Raw genomic sequence first — 22,688 nt, forward strand, 5'->3', positions numbered from 1 at the left:
TGGGGCCTGCAACAAGCTGTCACCTAGCCCTGAAGATGACAGCAACACCCCCCTCACAAGGCGGCCCGAGGATTCTCCCGGATGGTCTCACCACGTGTGGTCCAGCTCAGGACAAGAGCACACAGAGGACAACCAGAACGCTCCTGATGGTCCACTCAGCTCAGCCGGCAGAGGCTGAGCCGGCTTTCCAGGAGTGCAGGGATGGATTAGTGATGCTTGCAGTGGGCCCGGACGATGGTGACGGTGACCTGTGTTGCACATGTGCCATCTCTCAGGATTCTTCTCCTCCCTGAACCCCAGTGCACTCTCTGACCTCATCCTGGTGTCCCCTCAAGAGCAAGGCTTCCTGCACCGGAAGCGCCTGGCCATGAGTGGCCTCCCGACCACCTGGACCTGTGTGGGCTACAGCTCCGCCAGGCCTCGCACCGTCCACCCTCAACCCAGCCACCCCTTGACCTGGGAGGGTCAGGGAAATCAGGGCTTCCAAGACAGAGGGGCTGGTTCCCAGCTCCCCCCAGACAGAGACAGGACCTGAGCCCTGGGTCGCTGGATGAAGGGGCTCTGGGGGACACACGAAATCACAGATGGGAATCTGGGGGAGCCAAGCCCGTGACGAAATCACAGATGGGAATCTGGGGGAGCCAAGCCCGTGGGAATTGCCATTTATTCCCAAAGTTGCCAAAATCATCACCAAGGATTCACCGAGGGTGCGTGAGGGGGTGCGTGAGGGGAACGAGGAGGCTCAAACACTGACTGGGGGTTGGGAGTTTGGAGGGAGGGGGAATGGGTGGGGGCCCCAGCCACCCCTCCCCCTTCTAATGCCACGGGAAAGGGGTCCTCCTCTGGCCAGCTCCCCTCCCCAGGCCCCATGTCCAGTTTCTCTCCGGAGAGGTGGGGTGGGAAAGGAAGAGGGTGTAGTGTGAGTGGGCCCCAGGAAGGGGAAGGGCACTGGGGGCGGCGATCCCCCATTTCACATGCACTCACAACACTGATCTCCCAGGGAGCCAGAATGGGGCAGCCGGATGGAGCCAGGCCCCCTTCCGCCCTGGATTATAGGAGGAAGGGGTTAGTGTTGGGGGCCGGGGGGCCCGGGGGCATCATGGGGGGCAGGCCAGGGCCCCCACCAAGGGGAGAGATGTACGTGGGTGGCGCTCCAGGGACGGGAGGCACGGGACTCAGACGGAGCTGGTTCAGGGTGAGTGTCGCAGGGGGCGCGGGCTGGAAAGGGTTGGTGACGGAGGGGCCAGTGGCTGGGCCTCCTGCAGGAAGAGAAAACCAGAGACACGGAGTGGAATCAGTGGCGCAGCCCACCTGTGTCCATCCAGCATGTGCAGGCAAAGGGCAAGGTCCCTGCCCCGTGAGGCACCTGCTCTGGGGGAACCCACAGGGAGGGCTCGGGCAGGTGATGGGCTCACACTCACCGCCTGGCAGGAAGGGGTTGGAGGCCTTGGCTCCAGGCGGCGTGGGGCCCGGCCGGCTCACCAGCGAGTCCAGGTCGACGAGGGCCGCATTGGGCCCCAGGAATGACTCCGGCGTCTTCCGGGTGGGGGGCGTGGGAGTTGGTGTGGCTGCAGGTGGGGGGCTGCCCACAGCCTCAGCCAGAGATCCCCTGACCCCACTCATGTCAAACGCCCCAGGGCTTCGGGCCGGCACCTCTCCTGCCAGCAGCTCCAGCTCCCCTGGAAGGAGCCAGGAGAGGGGCTCAGACAGGGCAGATAGCAGTGAGGCTCCAACCCGGGAGCAGTATAGGCCATGACAGGGGGCGCTTCAAAGAGCCCGGTGCCCAGAGGCCTCGGGAAGGAGGAACTGAGGGGCAGAGTGGGAGCATGACTTGCCCAGGCCAAAACCTCACGTCAGCCCAGATTCCCATAAGGTGGGTCTGATTCCAGTGAGCAAACAGGAGGGATGACAGAAGCAGGTGTTACCCTCTGACAACCACAGGGCAGCAACTGCTTCAGGGAGGGGCCGCCCAGGGTCTCTAGGCCGGTAGGGGAAGGCCGTGGGGGCCTGTTCACAGGTGCCTCCAGGCTCAGAGGAGCCTGCCCTCAGACGCTCCTTGAGTACACAGCCCCGGAGGGAGCTTCCAAGTGGACAGACAGCGCAGACACGTGTTCCGGGCCAGCGTGAAGACGTGAAGACGTCTGTTGGCTGGAGGTCTGATTTTTTTTTTTTTTTTTTTTTTTTTTTTTGAGAAGGAGTGTCGCTCATTTGCCCAGCTGGAGTGCAATGGCGCAACCTCAGCTCACTGCAACCTCCACCTCCTGAGTTCAAGCGATTCTCCTGCCTCAGCCTCCCAAGTAGCTGGGATTACAGGCGTGCACCACCATGCCTGGCTAATTTTGTGTTTTTAGTAGAGACGGGGTTTCGGCCATGTTGGTCAGGCTGGTCTTGAACTCCTGACCCCAGGTGATCCGCCCGCCTTGACCTTCCAAAGTGCTGGGATTATAGGCGCGAGCCATTGCGCCTGGCCTGATTTTGTTTTTAAATAGATTTAAGAAATCTATCTAATCTTGAAAAAATGCACACATTTGTATGGGACAAAAAAAGGCCTAAAAGAAGGAAAACTGCATGCTGGAAGGTTGCTCTACGTTAACCTAGATAATGAGAGGAGAGAAGCGTGGGCACAGCTCACTCCCCGCAAGCTGCCAGTCTTTCATCAGTGGAAACAGGTTTCTGTACCACAACCTGCTCTTCAGTAACAGCTCACTTAAAAAAAAAAAAATAAGAGATCAAGGCTGACATGACTCATCATGGGACAGACAGGTATCAGCTGAGGGCCACGGCGAAGCACTAGCGGCCCACCATGACCTCGGACACTCCTGACGGAAGAGCCACTCAGGGACTCAGCAGATGGGCCTGTCACCAGCGGTGGGCGCCAGCTTATGCCAGCTGAAAACCCCAGGGAGCCAGGGCAGCTAAAGGCAGCACCCATGAGGACGCACCCTGGCCGGCCCCGGAGCCACCAGCAGGTGAGTGGGGACCCGGAAGGGGAGCCTCAGCTGCCTTCCAAACCCGTCCACGCAGCTCACTGCACAGGACAAGACAGTCCGTGTTCTTTGAGACACCTGGAGAGTTTGCAAGGCACTCAAGCGATGTGGAGGCAGAGACGGGTCAGAGGTCAACATTCGGGTGGGAAACCTTGAGAACAATTCTCAGTTTTTCTCTAAGTCTGCAATTTCTCTAAAATAAAGACGCATATTTCTTTTAAAGACAAGTGGATGGTTCTGGCCCACTCTACCCAACTGAACTTTTCATCCCTAAGTCCAGCCAGCCCTGCCTGGAGTGGGACAGAGACAGCACGGGACCGGGCTCCCGAAGAGCTAGGGGAGGCTCCCTCTGGCCGCTGGGAACGGGGGCAGGGGCTCACCTGCGCTGCTCCCAGAGGTCGGCAGCGCCGTGCGGAGTCGGTCAAAGTCAGAGAACTCGTCAGGCTCCGTGTCGAATCCCCCGGCTGCTGTGGGGTCAGGATGTTCTGCTCAGCCCCTCCCTGGGGCCCCGCCTCACCCCCACCTCCAGTCCAGGCGTCCACCCCTCCCTTAGGACACTCAACACTAACTTCTCCCACTCACTCCCACCCGGGGCTCCATTCCCACCCCCATTCCAGTACCTGTGGTGCCATTGGTGCTGGGCTTGGCAGGCGACCCTCCCCAGGGATCTGAGAAGGCCGGGGCGGGTGTCCAAGGATCGGAGGCCGAGGGTCCACTGACCGGGACCCCACCTGGGTGAGGACAGAAGAGCATGAGGGGCTGGCAACCTTGACTGCCCAGATGGCTAGGGGGGACCGTTGCCTCCGAATCTGTGGCTGTTCACACAAAAGCCTCCCTGCCCCCCAGAAGCCCACTGCACCCGGCCTCCCGCACACACACTCAACTTCCAACTGGCCATCACTGCCAGGCTCTGCCCCTGGGACCCCAGCTGGGGTGAGGGGCTTCCCCACAGCCTCTGCCAGACCTGCCCAGCCCTCCCTCAGCTCCCACAGCTCCCCCACCCCTCCCCTGTCCAGCTGGGTGTCAGGCCCCTTCTCCACCTGCACCTCCCAACTCCACCCACCGCCCTCCCCAGATGCCTACGTCACACAGGCTCTGCCCTGGCCGCAGCCTCTCTGCCCCTCGGCTGAACTGCTATCCCTTCCCCACAGCACAGCCCCCATGTCCTCCAAGGCACAATCTCACACGCCCTGTCCTGGGCTCTCATCTGACCCCCTCCCTTGCCCCCTCCCCTGCACCCAGGACGCCCCACCATTGCCTGGCGCCACTTGGCTCGATCTGTCCCTGTCCAAGGGCACAGTCAACCAAGGACAGGTGCACACAGGCGCAGGGACTGCATGCAAGTGGGCCACGCACTCACCATCGGAACTTCCCCATGGATCCGGCGTGGGCCCCTCCCCAGCTGCAGGGGCTGGGGTCCCACCCCAAGGGTCAACTGAGGGTCCTGCAGGGGCAGCAGGCCTCCAGGGGTCCCCAGAGGCCGGCGTGGGGGCTGGACCTCCCCAGGGATCAGCAGCCGGAGGGACAGGGGGGCCGCCCCAGGGGTCCGAGGTGGGGGCAGCCGTGGGGACGGCAGCAGCCATGGGTGCTGGGCCCCCCCAGGGGTCTGTGGTTGGGGGAGGAGCTGGGGCCGTGAAGACGTCAGCAAGGTCCATGAGGGATGACTGTGGGGGAAGAGAGAAGAGAAGGAGCATGAAGAAGTGGTGGGAAGCCCGGGACAGGGACCAAGCTGGGGAACGTGGCGGGGGAGGTGGCCAGGCCCTGGGTGTCCAGACAGCAGCCATCCATAAGGGGTGAGACGGAGGCAGGCCCCAAACATACCACCTGCCCTCCCTCCTCATCCGTCCTGGGGTCGGCCCACCCCTGCCCACCTACCCCACCCCAAGGCACCACCAGGGAGCCCCAATACAGCCCCACCCCTGCCCCACATCCATTCTCCACACTGCAGCAGGGCAGCCCCTTAACCCCACCTGCTCCCAGGTCCTTGCCCGGCCCTAACTGAGGATGGAGGCCAAGCCCTCCCCTCGCTTGACCCGAAGCAGCTCGATCCTCCCTCTGCCCACTGTGCCTTTTTCAGCCAGCCTGGCCAGCCCCTGCTCCATGCCTTCCCCTGGGAAGCCCCCCATGAACCCACTCAGGTCACCCTGAACACCCGTCATGATGCCCCCTACGTTGCCCCGCCGTCACCCCGCAGTCATCGCGCTGCAGGCCTTCCCATGCCGCACGCACACGCATGCACGACGGTCCTGTGTTCTGGAGGCAGGCACACGACGGGCCCAGCTACCCAGAGCCCGTCTCAGAACGTGCAGATGCCCCCAACATACTCATGCAAACATCTCCAGTCAGTACCCGTGAGGCAAAGGCCCCAGGGGGGATGGGAAGGGGAGAAGAGCTGAGTCCAGGGCAGGGCAGGAGAAGAGATGGATGAGAGCTGGTGCTCCCCCAGCAGGGCAGCCCTTACTCGGGTCACTGAGCTGTGGTGGACACTGATGAGAGACCCCTTGGCCGAGGCCAACCTAAAGAGGCTTTCCGTCTACCAAGAAAGTCCCACTGCGCCTGATCACTTATGGCCACAAGCTGTCTGCCGCCTCCCATGGAGAGGGGGCCTTGTCCCCACCCCTCAAACCTGGGCTGGCCTCAGGACCTGCTGAGACCAATAGCAGCGCACAGGCTGATGAGGCAACTCCAACCCAGCCCGACGAGCTTGTCCTGGGGGGCGGCAGCAGCAGCTACTCTGCTGTGAGGACACTAGGGACAGACTAATAACCAGGGAGAGGCCAGGGGAGGAGGCTGGAGGGCAAGGCCAGTGTGGATGCCCTGTGCCCAGAGGCATGAGTGACCTCAGCCCTGACACGAAACAGAACCAGCCAGCGGGCCCGTCACAGAGAAGTACCGAAGCGTGACCTGAAAGTGCAAGGTTGTGGGAGGGTTTGCTACTCAGATGCAGAGCACAGGGACGCCACAGAAACACTGTTCGCCAGGGCGGGACCATGCCTCCTCGCTCACCAACAGGCCCTGGGCATGCAGCACACGGCCTGGCACCAAGGAGGTGCCCGACAAAGTGTGATAGATGGGTGAGTCCTGCGCCCTCCTCCCTGTGGCCATGTCAGGCTGTTGGCCTATTCTGGGCCTCCCCATTCAGCTGTGGCGGCCGGTGGTGGCCCTCATGGTGCTCAGCCCGAAGGGAGATGGCCAGCGCTGACCACAGGAGGTGGCCGCAGGGCAGCGTGGTCAGTCACCGGCCTCAGCCCAGCGGGGAGGGAGAGGCAGAGAGAGGCCGACCAGGCCTGGAAACCCAGGGCCCAGCTCCAGGACCTTGTGTTTCAGTCTCTGCTCCAGGGACCTGGCCATGCAGTAATGAGCGATGGAATGGACGGACACCTGCGGGGGGGCCAGGGAGGGCAGAGCAAGCCCCGCTCACCTCCTCCTTGCCCCCGGTCTCCCTCTTGCTCTCCTCGATTGCCATCTGCAGCCGCAGGTCATCCCCGCGACGGATCCGCTCCTCCTGTTGGGGCACGGGCAGTGGCCAGGGAGACACGAGAACGTGAGCCACGGGCAGATGCCACCTCAGCCCGGAAGCCCCAGCGACCCCTCCCACCCCAACGAAGGCAGCTGAAGGATTCGATGGGATGCGGACAATGTATGAAATGGGGATGGGGCACCTGGGTCAAAGGTCAGGTGGGACGGGATGAGGGGAGTGGGGTGCTGTGCTGGGGCACCCGGGGAGGACAGGCACCCGCCTCGGTGGTATCTCCTGCGATGGGGGAAGGAATGGATCCTGGTCACCCGAGCAACCTTGGCACGGCTGTGCTGGCCACCACCCAGGCTCTGTCTGACTTGTGGTCCTACATCCTATGGCTGAAGGTACTGAGGTTTCAACACGCGTGAGCCTGTGGGCTTCGGGCCCAGCAGGATGGTGGGGGGTGACTTAGGAAGAGGGGCGACGGGGCTGGCCTGAGGGGAGCCCCTGGCAGCGGCAGGGAAAGGGAGGCTGTTCTGACCTTATCATGCTCTTCTCGGCTCAAACTAAGGGCCAGCTGGAGCTGGGCGTCGTCCTCGGGGCCGCAGGACGGGGGCTAGGGGAGAGAGAGCGTGAGGGGCATGGCGGGAGGGGCCAGAGGCAGAGTCAGAGGCAGAGCCAGGGTCAGATAGAGCCGAAGAAAGAGAGGGCTGGGGGTCCCTGAACCAGTGAGGGACAGCCAGAGAGTGACACGCAGAGGGACAGCGGGGTGAGGATGAGGCAGGACTGGGGAGGAGACAAGTGACAGCACGTGGAACAGCGACAGTGAGGGCCAGGCCCACGTTTGAGGCGCGGAGGCGGGTGGCGGACAGACAGCCCCAGCTGCACGCCCAGTACCTGGTCGGCCTCCTCCTTGCTCATGGCCAGGGCCAGCTGGAGCTGCAGCTCCTCCTCCCCGCTGCTCTGCGGCCACGCCTGCTCCGCCTCGGGAGGGGGGCCCGAGCCCACAGCTGCTGATGAGGCTGGAGGGCGGGGGAGAAACGCGTGAGACCCAGACCAGGGAACGAGAGACAGGAAACCCCATAGCCTAGACAGACGGGGGCTTCAGTGTCCAACCCCACCCCCCAAGTCCCCTACCCTTTACAACCTCTGCAGGACTAAGAGGCGGAGACCAGACGCCGGGTGCTCAGAGGAGGAAGGGTGGGGATGCAGGGTCCCCAGGGGAGGAGCGCAGGCAGCCCCACCCACAGGAGGGGCCAGGCATCAGGGAAGGACCAGAGCAAAAGTCGGTCTGATAATAAGCAGGTGGGGAACCCCAGGAACCTCTGAGCCCTGCCACCACCAGGGCCTGCCTCTCCGCGTGCCTGGGGTCTGTCCCTGGGCCCCTGGGGGACGGGAGGTCCTTCCTCCCGGGTTTCCAGGGCTTGTTGAGAATGGTAGCTCTGGCAGGGAACAACTGGAATTCAGAGGGGAGAACAGGGTCCGTTGAGACAGCGGGATCCAAGGCCTAGTCAGGGTTGGGGAGTGGGCTAGCGAGGAGCCCTTGGTTCCAGGAGCAGGAGGGGAAGGGAGAGAGAGGACACAGGAAGGCAGGGCCAGACCCTCCAGGAGGGTGCTGAGATATCCCCGGCCTCCACTGCAACATCCTCTCAGCAACCCCGCCTACCCTCAAACTCTGTCCTGACACTGTTCTCTCCACCCCCAAGGCCTGTGGACCCTTGCCCCTCCACAGTGCAGAGGACAGGCTCCAACCAGGCCCTAGGCCCGCCGAGCGCAGGGCCATCGCCCCAGCCTCCAGAGCCCCAGGGCGGACCCTGCCTCTCCTGCCCTGCCCTCCCAACCACTGTGCACTCATCAGCAAGTTCTGTCCGCTCCAGCTCCAAGACGCCTTGCACCTATGTCCTGTACTTCTGTCCCCACCCAACCCACTCCCCAGACCCAGGCCTCTCCCTGATGAGCAGGCCCTGGCTCCCCTCGCCTGGAGCCGCAGCAGGCAGCTGTCTGGCGGCCCCACCTGCACCGGGTCCAGGGGCCCCCAGGCTGGCCCCCGTGTGGTGTGCCCAGCAGGGCTGGGTGCATGGGATGCTCCAGGGAGCACGTGGGCGGCAGAGCGGGGCCAAAGGGTGACCATCTGGGGTTATGAGTGAGGAAAGGATGAGAGAACCAGCAGGGGTTGACGGACTTGGGTGGGTAAGCGGCCATCTGGAGGGATGGGCAGATAGAAGGGCAGCGTGGGGCACAGGTGAGGCCAGCGCACAGGGAGGACCACACCTCCGTGGCCCCTCCTCCTCTTCCCTGCCCCTGCGACTTCCTCCTAAGCTCTGGGGACTCTCAGAGGTAGGTGCTGGGAATCTACACCCCACTGCCCAACCTCTACCTTGCAAATGCCCCTAACCCCCCAGCCTGGTGGTGGCTAAATCCCAGCAGCCCTGAGGGCCCCACCTCCCACATCACAGGTAATACCAGCACCCAGCCGGCAACACCCAGGCCTTCCCATCACCGGAGCACCCCGCCTCAGTGCTGCCCGGGAACCGCAGGCCCTTCCCCGCCCGCTGGGGGTCTCAGGGCGCACTCCCTAGCTGCCCCCATCCTCCTCCCCAGCCACAGCCCTCCATGCAACTCACTCCAGGACAGGGGCCAGCACACCACAGTGGCAGCCACAGCTGGCCTGAGAAGGTCTAAGAAAGGCCTTTACATTTTTCAATGGTTGGAAAAAATGAAAAGAATGCACCAAGATGGGCGAAAATTCAGAGTCCCCTTAAAAAATTAAATAACAACTTAAAAGTCTTAAAAAGACACGTGAAAACTACATAAAATTCAAATTTCGGAGACCTTGGTGAGTGTCAGAGGGGCGCAGCTGCTTCCCAGCAACTGCCAGCGGAGGAGCCAGGCAGCTGGGATGGGAAGGCATGGCCAGCAATGCAGAGGACATTGGCTCTGGCCCTGCACAGAGTCTGACAACCCCCGAGCCAGGATCTCCCACCCTCAGGCCTCTTACCTGGGGCTCCCACTCTCCTCCGAGCTACTGCCAATGTCCCTCCTCCGTCCACCCCAACCCCACCGCCCACCTGCCTGCCTGCCTGCCTTGAACTGACCAGCCCCGCTCTGCCGCCCACACTCCCTCCTGGTGTCCCTGGCTCTGAGCACTCCCACGCCACACTGGCCTCCTTCCCTCCACTTCACACTCTCTCTGCTTTCACGCCATCTACCGGCTCGTGGGTCCCTACTCTGGAGTACTGGGCAGGGCCGCACACACCCCGTCACACCCATGTCTCCCCGGGGGTGCTGAACGGTGATCCCAAATGCGACCTGTCCAAACAGAAGGCCTAGACTTCCCCAAACAAGTCCAGTCCCTCGAGCCGGACCCCACGGGGGCCACAGGCCCTTCCTGCTGTCTGCACCGGCCTGGCTGACCCACCTCCACCTCCAGGGCAGTGCTCTGGCGGCCCCTCCCCATCCCACGCACCCCCACTAACTGAGGCACCTCCACTCTCTTGGAGAGCAGAAGAGCCTCGCAGACATTCTCCAGCCTCCCTCCCAGTCCTGAGCAGCCGGACTAGTCTCTTCACAGCTGTGAGCCCCCAACCAGCATAGACCACACTTCCCGGCACAGTCCGAGACCCATACACCCATCACATAACTGGAAATGTTTTGTGGGACAGATCTCGGCCTGACGATGTGGGATGCACTATTTCAAGTTTTGTTTTCAGTGCTGGTCACCACCCACCAGACTGAGTCCTCCGCCTCCAGAAGGCCCCGTCAAGGCTCGTAACACAGACCCAGATGCCTGGTGCAACCTGCAGGCCCTGGCTCTGGCCTTCCTTCTGTGCCTCTTCCAGGCCCCCCTCTGCCTCTCCGATGTTCCCCTCATCTCAGCACAGACAGAAGGACAGCACCCTCAGGGGCCACTGTGCGTGTCCCCTCAGAGCCCTGTCCCCAGCACTGACCGCCCTCAGGCCCTGAGCCTATGGGGGAGCGGAATAAAAGTTCCCAATTCTAGGCCTGCCCTGGGGCACAAGGCAAGAGGCAGGAAGGGTCCCAGAGCTGCTGCATGGGAGGTGCTAAGGGAAAAAAAGGGCCCAAGTGAGACCAGAGCAAGGGGCCCAGGTGAGGAGAAGAAAAGGGGGATGCCTCGGTCCCTCCTGGCTGGGAGAGAAAGCAGCGGGCGGCTGGGTGCCGGGAGCCGCGGCAGGCGAAGGACAGACTCTAGGCCATCAGGGGCCGCAGGGAGGGACTCACCCGTGGCAGTCTGTGCCAGCTTTTCCTTGGTCTTGAGTGCGTGCGCCCGCTCTTCCCGCAGCCGGTCCTCGTCGCGCAGCAGGGCCACCAGCTGCTTAGCTTTCTCACGCACGTTCACACCCTGGTCCTTGCCGTCGCGGTCCACGTACTGGAAGTCCTTCAGCGTCTGCACGGCATACATGTTCTCCTTGCACTGCTGCGACACGCGCTCCGAGCCGGTCTTGATGAGGTACTCCATCAGTGTCATGGCCTGCGAGCGGGCACAGGGACGCCCGGTCAGCACGCTGGGCACAAGGAGGGCCCCAGGCCCTGGGGCGGCTGACTGGGTGCAAGGCCCACAACCCACCTGTCGTCAGCGGGTGGACACACATCTGTCCCCACAGAGTACAACACGGCCATGCAAAGGAAGGGACACGGACCCACGCTGTGACGGGGACCAGCCACGGAGGTACTGCGCTCAGCGACAGACGCCAGCACAGAGGGCCACATCGCCTATGATTCCATCGACGTGAATCATCCAGAATGGGCAAATCCAGAGAGACGGAGTGGATTATGGGTTGCCGGGGGTGGAGGGAGGGATGGAGAGAGACCACCTGACGGCTATGGGTTTTCTTTCTGGGGCGATGAAGAAGTTCTGGAGCTGGACAGAGGTGGTCACACAGCACTGTGAATGGGCTGAATGCCACTGAACTGTGCGATATGAAGGGAACTGCACAGTGTAGGAGGTCCATCTCAATCCAAATAAAAGAGGAAATGGCAGCTACAGGCACCACAGCCACCGTGGGCATCACCTGGCATCCCGGAGCCCTGTCTACTTCTCTACAACTAAAATCTAAAGTAACATGGCCAAGAAAACCACATTAGTTAAATCACAATGAAGGGGGTCTTAGTACTCGTTTGAAATGTGTACTGACTGCAAAACCTCACGCTGGTATTAACAGCCTGGAGCAGTAGCCTATCACCACTGCAAGAAGGGAAGCGATCCACGCAACGGCCTGCGTAGGCCTGGGCTCTCTCGGGAGGGCACCCAGTTTCCACACCACCAGGAGCAAAAGGACAGAGCGGAGGGAACATTATCCTTCAATCTGCACCCTTTGGTATGTCTGTATTTTACAATATGAAAACAAATTCCCTTTCAACAAGTTGAAATTAATAGTGGGGGCGGGGGGACCAAGGTCTCTGAGGCTCTCCCGAGTGCAGGCTCAAGTCCTGGGCTTGAGGGGTCATGGCCCCATTAAGGCTCTGCAGGGGGTGTCTTGGTGACTGACCTCAGAAAAAGGCACACCTTTGTTTCTGCAGGGGATTCCAGGGCCTTCACAGAGCCACAGAAACCCACCCAGGGCTCCTAGGGGAAGAGTTAGCTATCACAGCTAAGCTCCGTCCGAACCAAGGAGAAATTTGCCAGGAAAGATGCCAGGGCCGTTCATATCTCCTCACCCTCTGAGGCAGCTGGACCTAGCTCTGGCAAGGCCTTTCGAAGGTGTGTTAACAGTATTTACAGTGTCATCAGAGATTAGTTTTTAACCGGCCCTCAAGGTATTTACACCAGAGAAAGGAAAGCAGGTAAGCCACTGCTATGCCTTATCACACCCCAAGCCAAGAGGAGTCCCAGGTCCAGAACTCCTGGAGCCCTTGTGTTTTGGAATTCAACATTTTCCTGAGTTCAGACCAGGAAAACAAGGCACATACAACACAGAAGAGAACGCGCCAGGCAGAGTCGTGCCAACAGCCACACTACTGTGGGACCAACAGACGCCACCTAAACGACCTCACTTCGGTCTGGATCAGACTTTGTGCCGAATGGATCACGAAATACTTTTGTTTCCAGAGCTCTCTGGACTTTGGTATCGCAGCTAAAAAGATTGTGAAGCGGGAAATAGTGCAAATACCCACGCACAGTGAAACACATACATAAACTATGGTACACTCACACAGTGGGACTACCACTTACACTGAAATAAAAGATAAACGAGGCCAGGTGCGGTGGCTCACGCCTATAATCCCAGCACTATGTGAGGCTGAGGCAGGTGGACCACCCGAGGTCAGGGGTTCCAGACCAGCCTGGCCAACATGATGAAACCCGTTTCCACTAAAAACACAAAACAATTGGCCAGGCGTGGTGGTGCACACCTGTAATCCCAGCTACTCATGAGGCTGAGGTGGGAGGATCCCTTGGATCAGGGAGGCAGAGGTTATAGTGAACCAACATCACGCCACTGTACTCCAGCCTGGGAAACAGACTGAGACTCCATTTAAAAATAAATAAATAAGGCCGGGCATGGTGGCTCCACACCTGTAATCTTACCATCTTGAGAGGCCGAGGCGGGAGGATCACAAGGTCAGGAGTTTGAGACCAGCCTGGCCAACATGGTGAAACCCCATCTCTACTAAAAATACAAAAAATTAGCTAGGTGTGGTAGCATGTGCCTATAATCCCAGCTACTCAGGAGGCTGGGGCAAGGAGAATCGTTTGAACCCAGGAGGCAGAGGTTCCAAGTGAGTCGAGATCACACCATTGCACTCCAGCCGGGACGACAGGGCAAGATTCTGTCTCAAAAATAAATAATAAGTAAAATAAATCAATAAATGAAACAAATAAATATCCGGGCACAGTGGCTCATGCCTGTAATCCCAGCACTTTGGGAGGCCGAGGTGGGCAGATCATCTGAGGTCAAGAGTTAGAGACCAGCCTGGCCAACATGGTGAAACACCATCTCTACTAAAAATACAAAAAATTAGCCGGGCATTGTGGCATGCACCTGTAATCCCAGCTACTCAGGAGGCTGAGGCAAGAGAATCGCTTGATCTTGGGAGACAGAGGTTGCAGTGAGCCAAAATAGCGCCACTGCACTCCAGCTTGGGCAACAAGAGCGAAACTCCGTCTCAAGAAAAAACAAAAAGTAGGCTGGGCGTGGTGGCTCACACGTGTAATCCCAGCACTCTGGGAGGCCAAGGTGGGCAGATCACGAGGTCAGAAGTTCGAGACCAGCCTGGCCAATATGGTGAAACCCCATCTCTACTAAACATACAAAAATTAGCCAGGCCTGGTGGCAGGTACCTGTAATCCCAGCTACTCAGAAGGCTAAGGCAGGAGAATTGCTTGAACCTGGGAGGCAGAAGTTGCAGTGAGCCGAGGTGGCGCCACTGCACTCCAGCCTGGGCAACATAGTGAGACTCTTGTCTCATAAATAAATAAATAAATAAATAAGAAACAATAATTAAATAAATAAAATTGGGTGCAGTGGCAAAATCCTGTAACCCCAGCACTTTGAGAGGCTAAAGTGAGTGGATCGCTTGAGTCCAGGAGTTCAAGACCATCCTGGGTGACATGGCAAAACCCCAGCTCTAAAAAATAAATAAATAAATAAAATAACAAAAAATTAGCCAGGCGTGGTGGCACATGCCTGTCATCCCTGCTACTTGGGAGGCTGTGGCAGGAAGATTGCTTAAGCCCGGGAGGTGGAGGCTACAGTGAGCCGAGAACATGCCAATGCATTCCAGCCTGGGCAACAGTGAGACTCTTTCTCAAAATAAATGAACAACTGCTTCATGCAACAGCACGGTCAACCTTGCTGACCTGATGGTGACGGTGAGCAAAAGACCACATGTGCGACTCCACATATATAAAGCTCAAGAACAGTGTTGGCGGACAGAAGTCAGACACGGTGCTGTGGGAGACGGGTCTCCTGAGGGAACCTGGAAGGCTGGACGTATCCTCTACCTCCCTCTAGGTGAAGGCTACACAGGTGTCCACATGCGTAACCGCTGTGTTATACATTCATGATGTGCTTAGCATGCAACTCCTTAATGAAAAATTTAAAACCCTATTTTAGAAGTGAGCAAGTGGGGAAGGTGTAGTGGCTCATGTCTATAATCCCAGCCCTTTGGGAAGCCAAGGCAAGAGGATCGCTTGAGCCCAGGAGTTCAAGACCAGCCTAGGCAACAGCCTAGACAACACAGTGAGACCCCTATCTCCACAAAAAAATTTAAACTATTTTAAAATCAGCCAGGCATGATGGTGTGTGCCTGTGGTCCCAGCTATTCCTCAACCATGCTTGGAGTCCAGGTGGTCAAGGCTCAGTGAGCTATGATTGTACTGCTGGATTCCGGTCTGGGCTACAGAGCAACACTTTGTCTCTAAAAAAGTTAAAAAAAAAAAAGTTTGCAAAATAAGTCATTATTCCTCCTTTGCTTTTCTGAAAACAACCAAAAAGCAGTGGGCAACTGCATAAAGTGATAGTCCTCTTTAATGTTAAAGGCAGCTTTATCAAGGACATCCTGCAATGCAGAAATACAGTTTAAAACAGGGATCAGCAAACATTTCTGTAAGGAGCCAGATGAAAAACATTTCAGTTTTTCAGGCCATATACTGTCTGTCTCAACTACTCCACAGCCACAGATGAATGGGCCTGGCTGTGTTCCAATAAAACTTTATTTACAAAAATGGGCTGTGAGTGGGATTTCAACCGGTGGGCTGTACTCTGCTGACCCCTGGTTTAAATTCAAGACTGAGACCCTGCATTCTTCAGAAGTGAGGTGGCAGTGCAGGGCCCAGAGGCTGCGCTCGGGGCTTCTCTTGGCTCTACCGCACCCTGCATGGTAGAGCTGAGCTCCTTTATCTCAGTTTCCTCATCTGGAAAACAGAGAAAAAGGAGAAAAAGAACTTCCTTTACAGGGTAACCGTGGATTTCATGAGAACCTGTGTGTGTTACACATACAAGGTACCAAATAAACGCCGGCCCTTACTCACCAAGACTCACCCCCAAGGCCATGCAGGGAGGCCATGCAGAGCCAGGCCTGCAAGGCCCCCACAGCTCACCCTCCTTCTCCACAGGGACAATAAGACCCACAAAGTGCCAGCCAGCAGGGCCACAGGGTGGGACAGCCTGGGCTCAGAACAGATGGGCTCAAGCCCCAGCTCCCCCACAAGCCTGGGCAGGCCACCTCCTCCGCCTCTGGGCCTCAGTTTCCCCATCCATCAAAGTGGAAAGACTGCTCCTGCACAACCCACCACCTGGGGCTGAAGTGACAAGATGAGACTATGTGGCGAAGGGACGGTGGGAAGCAAGAGGACTCGCCCTCATGCCAGAACAGGTCAGCACAGAGGGCTCCGGAGAGGGCCAAAGGGGGTGAAGCAGCTGCACAGTGGCTCAGGGCCTCTGGGCCTGTGGGGTTGTCCTCATCACCCGTACTTCCAGAAAGGGACTGCGGGATAGAAGTGGTCAGCCACGAAGGGAGGCGCTGGCTAGACCTGGACCCAGGGAGCCCCTCCTGGACCCTGACTGCCTGAGCCCTGCAGGGCCTTGTGCTGTGTTCCCCCCTTCATGGCACCCACCAGCCTATCAGCTCAACTCCCACCTACCCGGGAGCTGCTTGAGGGCCGGGGTCGGGTCTGATCAGGGCTGGGTCCCCAGCACCGTCCAGCAAGAGGCTGCCCACAGGAAGCCTCAGGACAAAAATGCGGCATGAACACAAAAATCCAGTTGCTTCGCCATGGAGACTCTCCCACCTCCTTCAGGAAGCAGCCCAAGCCCCGCCTGGCACTGGAGGCCACGTCCCCTCTCCTGCCCTGCCCTGCCCTGCCGTCCACCCCGGCCGCCAGCACAGCATGCTCCCCAGCAGACTCTCAGGCCTTGGCACCTGCCAGCCCTGCCCACAGGCCACTCTGTCTCTGCCCCCAGCAGCATCATCCCAGCCACTGGCCAGGAAGGATCTGCGTCTGGGGCCCCTCTGGATTCACCGCCTCTGCACACCCACCCCTCCAGCCCCACCTGCCCCTCTAGCCCCGTCCCGCCTCCTTGCCTCCACAGAGGCTCACCTGCACCTCCAGGCTTTTCCAAGATTCTCAACTAAACAAACGCCACCCAGCCCTTCGCAATAAATGACCAATAACTGATTCAATCTATGACTCAACCCAGTCCTGGTGTGTCGGGATGGGTATGAAAACGAATCACGGGAAACGAGCCTCAACCCCTGCTCCCATGTGCAAGTGCTGCAACACTCCGGGCCTCAGCCGCCTCATCTGTGAGTGGAGGGAACCACCTCGCCTCGGCAGAAGTCTCAAAGATCAGCAACGACAGGGACCTTGGCCAGAGCAGGCCCAGGTCTAAGCGCATGAGGGTGGGGCCTTGTTGGTCTTGTGCACCAAGACACCCAGAGCGGGCCCTCTGCAGATGCTTGCCAATGGAACCGCAACAGCAGGAGTCTAACACTCACCAGCCCCTGCCCCAAGTCAGACGTGAATCGACTCCATGGGCCCTCACAGAGGGAGATTCAGGGACGAGCCTGAGATCCCGCCACTGGGAGTATAACCCGGCCCCAGCCCATGTCCTTGGCCACTTTGCCGTAACACGAGGAAGACAGTAACCAAAGACCAAACGTGGGGATGCTAAGGCCCCTGGACCCCAAGAGCAGCAAACTGAAAACCCACTCGCTGAGTCCTGCTCACACGCACGACCCCTTCTGAAAACCCACTCGCTGAGTCCTGCTCACAGGCACGACCCCTTTGGCCCAAAACCTGCCATCTGCATGTGTGGGCAGTGGATCAGAGCCAGCAACTAGGCCACATCCATGGAGGGCACTCTGGCCACATTTGCCGAAATTACACATGCACGAGCCTCTTGACTCGGCAACTCCAGTTCTAGAAAACAGCAAAGGTACAAGGATATTCATGGCAATCTCATTCTTAAAAGCAAAACACTGCAAAACCCTTTTTAAAAGAATCCGTCAACAAGGCACTAGTTAAATAAATTATGACCGATGCATAGAGTTGAAAGTTCTGCAGTCGTAAGAGAAAAAAAAAGTGGCAAATCTTTTACATCCTGATAGGGAATGTTTAAGATAAAGTCTCATTTTCTTTTTTTTTTTTGAGACGGAGTCTTGCTCTGTCACCCAGGCTGGAGTGCAGTGGCGCGATCTCGGCTCACTGCAAGCTCCGCCTCCCGGGTTCACGCCATTCTCCTGCCTCAGCCTCCCGAGTAGCTGGGACTACAGGCGCCCGCCACCACGCCCGGCTAATTTTTTTTTGTATTTTTAGTAGAGACGGGGTTTCACCACGTTAGCCAGGATGGTCTTGATCTCCTGACCTCGTGATCCACCCGCCTTGGCCTTCCAAAGTGCTGGGATTACAGGCTTGAGCCACCGGGCCCAGCCTTCATTTTCCTTTTTTAAATTGGGGTCTAACTTACATATGGTAACACTCACTCATTTTAACATCAGTCTGAGTTCTGACAAATGCAGAGGCCATGAAGCCACCACGGCACTCAAGGCACAGAACAGTCCCACTGCCCCCAAAATGTCCTTGTGCTGCCCTCTGTAGGTGACCCTCCCCTCCAACTCCTGGCCAGCACCAACCTGCCATCTGCATTCCATCCCTACGGTCCTGTCTCTCCCACTGTCAGATCGATGCCAGCAAACAGCATGCAGGCTTTTGAGTCTGACAAGAAGTGTGGGAACACTGTGCCGTTCCAGCGTTCATCCCCAGCGTGGCATCACCTGTGCCACGGGGAGCACACACCTGCCTGAGAGGCATTCACAGATGGGGCCCAGAGCAGAAACCTGGCTGCTGTGAGGAAAGGAACTGGGTGTCTGGGCACACAGAAGAGATGGGCACCGTGGGCCCTCTCAGGCCTCCTGAGCACGTGAATCTTACGAACGCACCACTCACTCAAAAACAGATTTTAACCACAAGGCTCCAAACTTCTTAGCCTTATATTCGTTGCCTTCATTAAACAAAAAGAGAGATTTTACTCTTCTCCAGTTCCTCTTGAGAACCGGGATGCCGTCCCAGGCAGGGTGCACGACACGGGCTCCCGTCCTCCCGCCTGAGCCCCTGCACCTGCCCGGGGAGGAGAGCAGGATGCTGACCTTGTAGACGTGCCGCCAGTTCTTGCCATGGTCGTTGAGCCGCTTCCAGATCATGCTCATGATCTCCGAGAAGGCAACAACGTTGTAGGTGAGGTCAGCAATCTCTGACATGAGGGAGCTGGATGGGCCCCAGGGGTCATTGCTCGTGGCCTCTCGAACCTTGATCTCCGCCTCTGAGTAGTTGTGGACGATGTTCTTCATCTGGCGCCTCAAGGACGAGGTCGACATGGTGCCCGGCTGCAGCAGCAAGGGGCACAGGGCCCCTGATGTGTGGAGAGATGGGGCGACTCCCGGATGAAGGCTGCGGCAGGTGTTGGCAGGTCACCGCATCTGAGAGGGGAACAGGACCTCTGGAAACACAAATGGGACAATGGGCTGCCCAGAGCCCTCAGGGTCAAAGATGAGTTCCTAACTGTGGCCCAGAAGGCTCGGTCCCTTGTTAACCTCTAGGTCTCAAAGTAACCCCATCCATGTTTCGGTTCCTCAAACAGGCTGCCCCCTTCCTGCTGGGGCCCCTGCTCAGTGAGGCAGAGTATATGCAGTGGCAGATCGCAGCCCCACACCCTGGCTCAGCACTTCCTGGCCAGGCCACCCTGGGCGGGCTGCGATCTTTTGCACCTCAGCTTTCTCTTCTGTCAAATGGGGCTCCATGAGGTCATCTAGGGAACTGACGCCCTGTAAACACAGGCGGCGCATCAGGAGGCCCTCCGTCCTGCCCAGGAGCTCTTCCTTCTTCCTCACCCAGGGATATCCACTCACCCCAAGGGCTCTGCTTACACTTCCCAGGTGCACACCCAAACATCACAGTCACCTATCCCTGGAGCCTCATCAGTAAACTCAGTCTCCTTCATGATTTTATATTCTTTTGTCTGATTCTGTAGCTAAGGTCAACCCACATGCCCCATGGGGGCAGAGAACATGTCTGTCTGGACGTGTCTTTTCCCAGCAAAGAAGCTGGCCCAGAAAAACCATTCAGTAAACCACACAAGGAGGAAGTGGAGAGGGAGGGCAGGAGAGACCTCTGGAACAAGGGCAGAGGGGGCAGGAATCCACAGCAGAAACAAGGGCACATGGGAAAGAAGGCTGAAGAAGGGATTAAAGACAGGGGCAGGGGCAGGGGCAGGAGCAGGGAGCCAACCCAGGGCGGCAGGAAGAACTGGGGAAGCCAGAAGACCAGACGTCCCAAGGACAGGGGAAGCCCAAGGCTCAGGAGAGACAAGGGACCTAACAGCCCCACTGCCTGGGTCCCAGCTGAGTGCCAGGTGCTGGCTCAGCACAAGAGGGACGCTACCTTTTTCAACACTGCATGCAGAGCCTGGGGTCCTGGAAGTTAAATAATTCAACCAGGGTCACACACCAGGAATGGCAGGGCAGACTCAACCCAAGGCCCACCTGAACTCCAAAACTCATACTTTTAAATTAACCTAAATTAACCCATCCCAAGACTGGTGATGAGAAACAGGAGAGTCAAGTAAATGATGATGACACCAGCAGACACTCGCACTGCTCTTGTCCCATGCCAGGCACTGTGTTAAGCACTTTACGTGTATTAACTGTTAATCCTTAAAACAACCCCATGATTCACAGCCACCTCACAGGGCGGAAACTGAGACACAGAGGTTCAGCCCCTTGTCCAGGGACACACGACTCACTCCTGCAGCAGCCTGGTTCCAGGGCCAGCTCTGATCACCCATCTATGCGGCTCCAACAAGCCACAGAGGGAGATTTTCAAAGCCCCACCATGACGTAAGCGCAGGAGAGACAGGGATGACTGAGAGGCTGGCCTCTGCTTCGAACTCAGGCCAGAGAGCCAGGCACCTGAAGACAGATGTAGCTAGTTAAAAAGTAACTCTCCAGAGTCCCAAAACAGCCCCGGCCTGACACATTAAGATGAAGAGATGATATAACAAATACAGAGAAGGGGACTGACAAGAAATAGAGACAGAAAGAGACACATAAAAACCCGGGCAGAGGGAGCTAAGCAGAGACACAGTAAGAAAGATACAAGCAGCAGCAGATACAGGAACATGGGAAGACAGGGAGGCAGGAGGCCAAGGAGGAAAGACAGAGGCCCAGAAACAAAAAGAGACCTGGCGCTGAGAAATAAGAGACAAGAAAAATGGAATCTAATGGCAAAGAATACAAAATGTGGGTTCAAATCCTGGCCACATCAGCTACCTGCAGCGCACACCTCCTTGAGACACAGTTTGCTCAACTCTGAAATGAAAGAATTCCTACCTGGCAGGCCTGTTGATTAAATAAGATGGGTACACACAGTGCCTGGCTCTGTGCCCCACAGATAGCAGGCGCTCAATAACACTGGCTGCTATTATTATCAGAGAAAAAACAGAGAACAGTTCCAAAAGGGTGACGGCAGAAAATGCACTATCTTAATACTCTGTACTTATTTGGCGTGCATTAGAAAAAAATACCCAACTAGCACATCAAAGCTAAGATCTCTCAGATACTGCTTAGAATGAGACTGTATTTCAAATTAAATTGGTTCGAAGAGAATTCTTAGACTAAAAGGAATACAAAGGATATGGCAAAGTTCTCCAAGGAGTACTCCAATAACCGACCGATATCTAACACTTACTGTGTAAAAATTTCTAAGCATTTTAACAGTAAAAACCAGAGCTGCCAGTAATTACACACTTGCTATGTGTCAGATACCTTCAGGCGCTTTACAAGCATCACCTCAACTTACATGCACAAGGACCCTATGATGTAGGAACTACGAATGCCTATGAACTACGGATTTCCTACGACTAGGAAGCTGAGGTTTTGAGATGGAGAATATCACCTAGCAAATATTACACAGCTTAGCAGGCAGCCGGGCCTCTGAATCCAAGGCTGGGGCTCTTCACCACCACACCAGAGACTCAGAAAACTGGGGAAAAGGGGCAGATTCTAGACCAAGTAACAGATTCCTGGAAAGAAACTTCAGGATTGGAGGTGATAGGTATGGAGGCAAAACTCAGATGCGAAGACGGGGCGGGGGTAAGATTTGCACCATCGGCAGAAAAGCCCACAGGGAAGGGCTAGAGACACCTAGGGAAAAGAAGACTCGGAAACTCAGCGAGACACGAACAAAATCCTGACAAACACAGACATGACAGACAGAGGAGAGAGAGACCCGGGACAGACACACAAACACACTCCTATCTCCAAACCCTTTTCTAAGCTCACCGAAACAGGCACAGGCAGAGGCCCACAGGAAACAGACGCTGACAGACACACAGACACGAGAGAGAGACAGACAGGCACAGACAACCGACACGGGGACAGTCAAGGCCGACACAGGAGCAGAGACACAAAGGCCGCCAGAGACACCCACAACTGGCCAGGCGCGAGCCCGCGCGCGCCGCGGCCCAGGCCCGAACGCCCGGGGCAGGCGGGCCAGCGTCCCCCGCGCTCCGCCCCGCGCTCACCTCGGCCCCCTCACGCCGGGCTCTGGGGGGTCATGGCGGTCAGCCCCCTGCCCCGCTCGGCCTCGGTGTCGCGGGGCGTGCGCCGGACGACGGGCGCACGCACGAACGCAAGGAGGACCGCACGCCGACGGCTCCGCCGCCCCGCCGCCCAGAAGGGGCGCGGAGAGCCGGGCGGGGGAGGGGAGCCGCCGAGGAGACGGGAAGCAACCGAAGGAGGCGACGGACCGGAAGCGGAAATTGCCGCGCTCCCTGCCCTCCCGTGCCGCACCCCGCCCTGGCGGAAGTCGCTTCCGCAGCTAAGCCAACCTGGAAGGCATCACTTCCGGCGCGCTGGCCCCCGTTGCTAGGCGCCTCTACGTCACTTCCGCCCGCTGTAGTGGGGGATCCATGGGGTGCTCACGGGACGCCGAGGGTCAGCTCTAGCTCGCTTGGCGGCAACCGCGGAGCTCCTGGCACACCCACGCCGCGCCCGCCCCGGCCCGCTCGGCCACCCTCCCTCCTGTCGGCGGGGTGGGAGAGTACTCGGGAACCTCGCGTCCCCCGGGGCCATGCCTGTGCCGACCCCGAGGAGCGCACCGCGCAAGCAGGGAAGGCCCCGAGGATGCCGGCGCCGGCAGCAGGAGCGTCCCAGCCACGGGCCCGCAGTTTGCCAAGGGAGCCCCCACCCGAGCCCAGAACCGAGGAAGAGGGTCGAACATACTGGAC

The 22,688-nt window shown here is 58.2% G+C and overlaps 1 protein-coding gene across 8 annotated transcripts; it reads right to left on the reverse strand.

Annotated features, from left to right (window-relative positions):
* Nucleotides 1–640: 640 nt before the first annotated feature.
* On the reverse strand, nt 641–22,252 carry EPN1 (epsin 1). 8 transcript variants are annotated; one of them, XM_012499937.2, is made up of 11 exons: nt 21,984–22,224; nt 18,553–18,882; nt 10,687–10,936; nt 7,345–7,469; nt 6,989–7,063; nt 6,409–6,492; nt 4,348–4,651; nt 3,608–3,718; nt 3,368–3,451; nt 1,422–1,679; nt 641–1,259 (listed from the first exon to the last, which is right to left on the reverse strand). In XM_012499937.2, exons 2-11 carry the CDS (start codon nt 18,778–18,780, stop codon nt 1,051–1,053), a joined length of 1,728 nt encoding a protein of 575 aa, XP_012355391.1. In that variant the 5' UTR covers nt 18,781–18,882; nt 21,984–22,224; the 3' UTR covers nt 641–1,050. The 8 variants fall into 8 exon arrangements, with proteins under 8 accessions (XP_012355391.1, XP_012355390.1, XP_030675410.1 ...); XM_012499936.2 differs by having other exon boundaries at nt 3,368–3,454; XM_030819550.1 differs by having other exon boundaries at nt 18,553–18,902; nt 21,984–22,213.
* Between the last annotated feature and the right edge of the window lie 436 nt (nt 22,253–22,688).

The sequence above is a fragment of the Nomascus leucogenys genome, chromosome 10, assembly GCF_006542625.1.
Source record: "Nomascus leucogenys isolate Asia chromosome 10, Asia_NLE_v1, whole genome shotgun sequence".
In the NCBI taxonomy this organism is placed as follows: Eukaryota; Metazoa; Chordata; class Mammalia; order Primates; family Hylobatidae; genus Nomascus; species Nomascus leucogenys.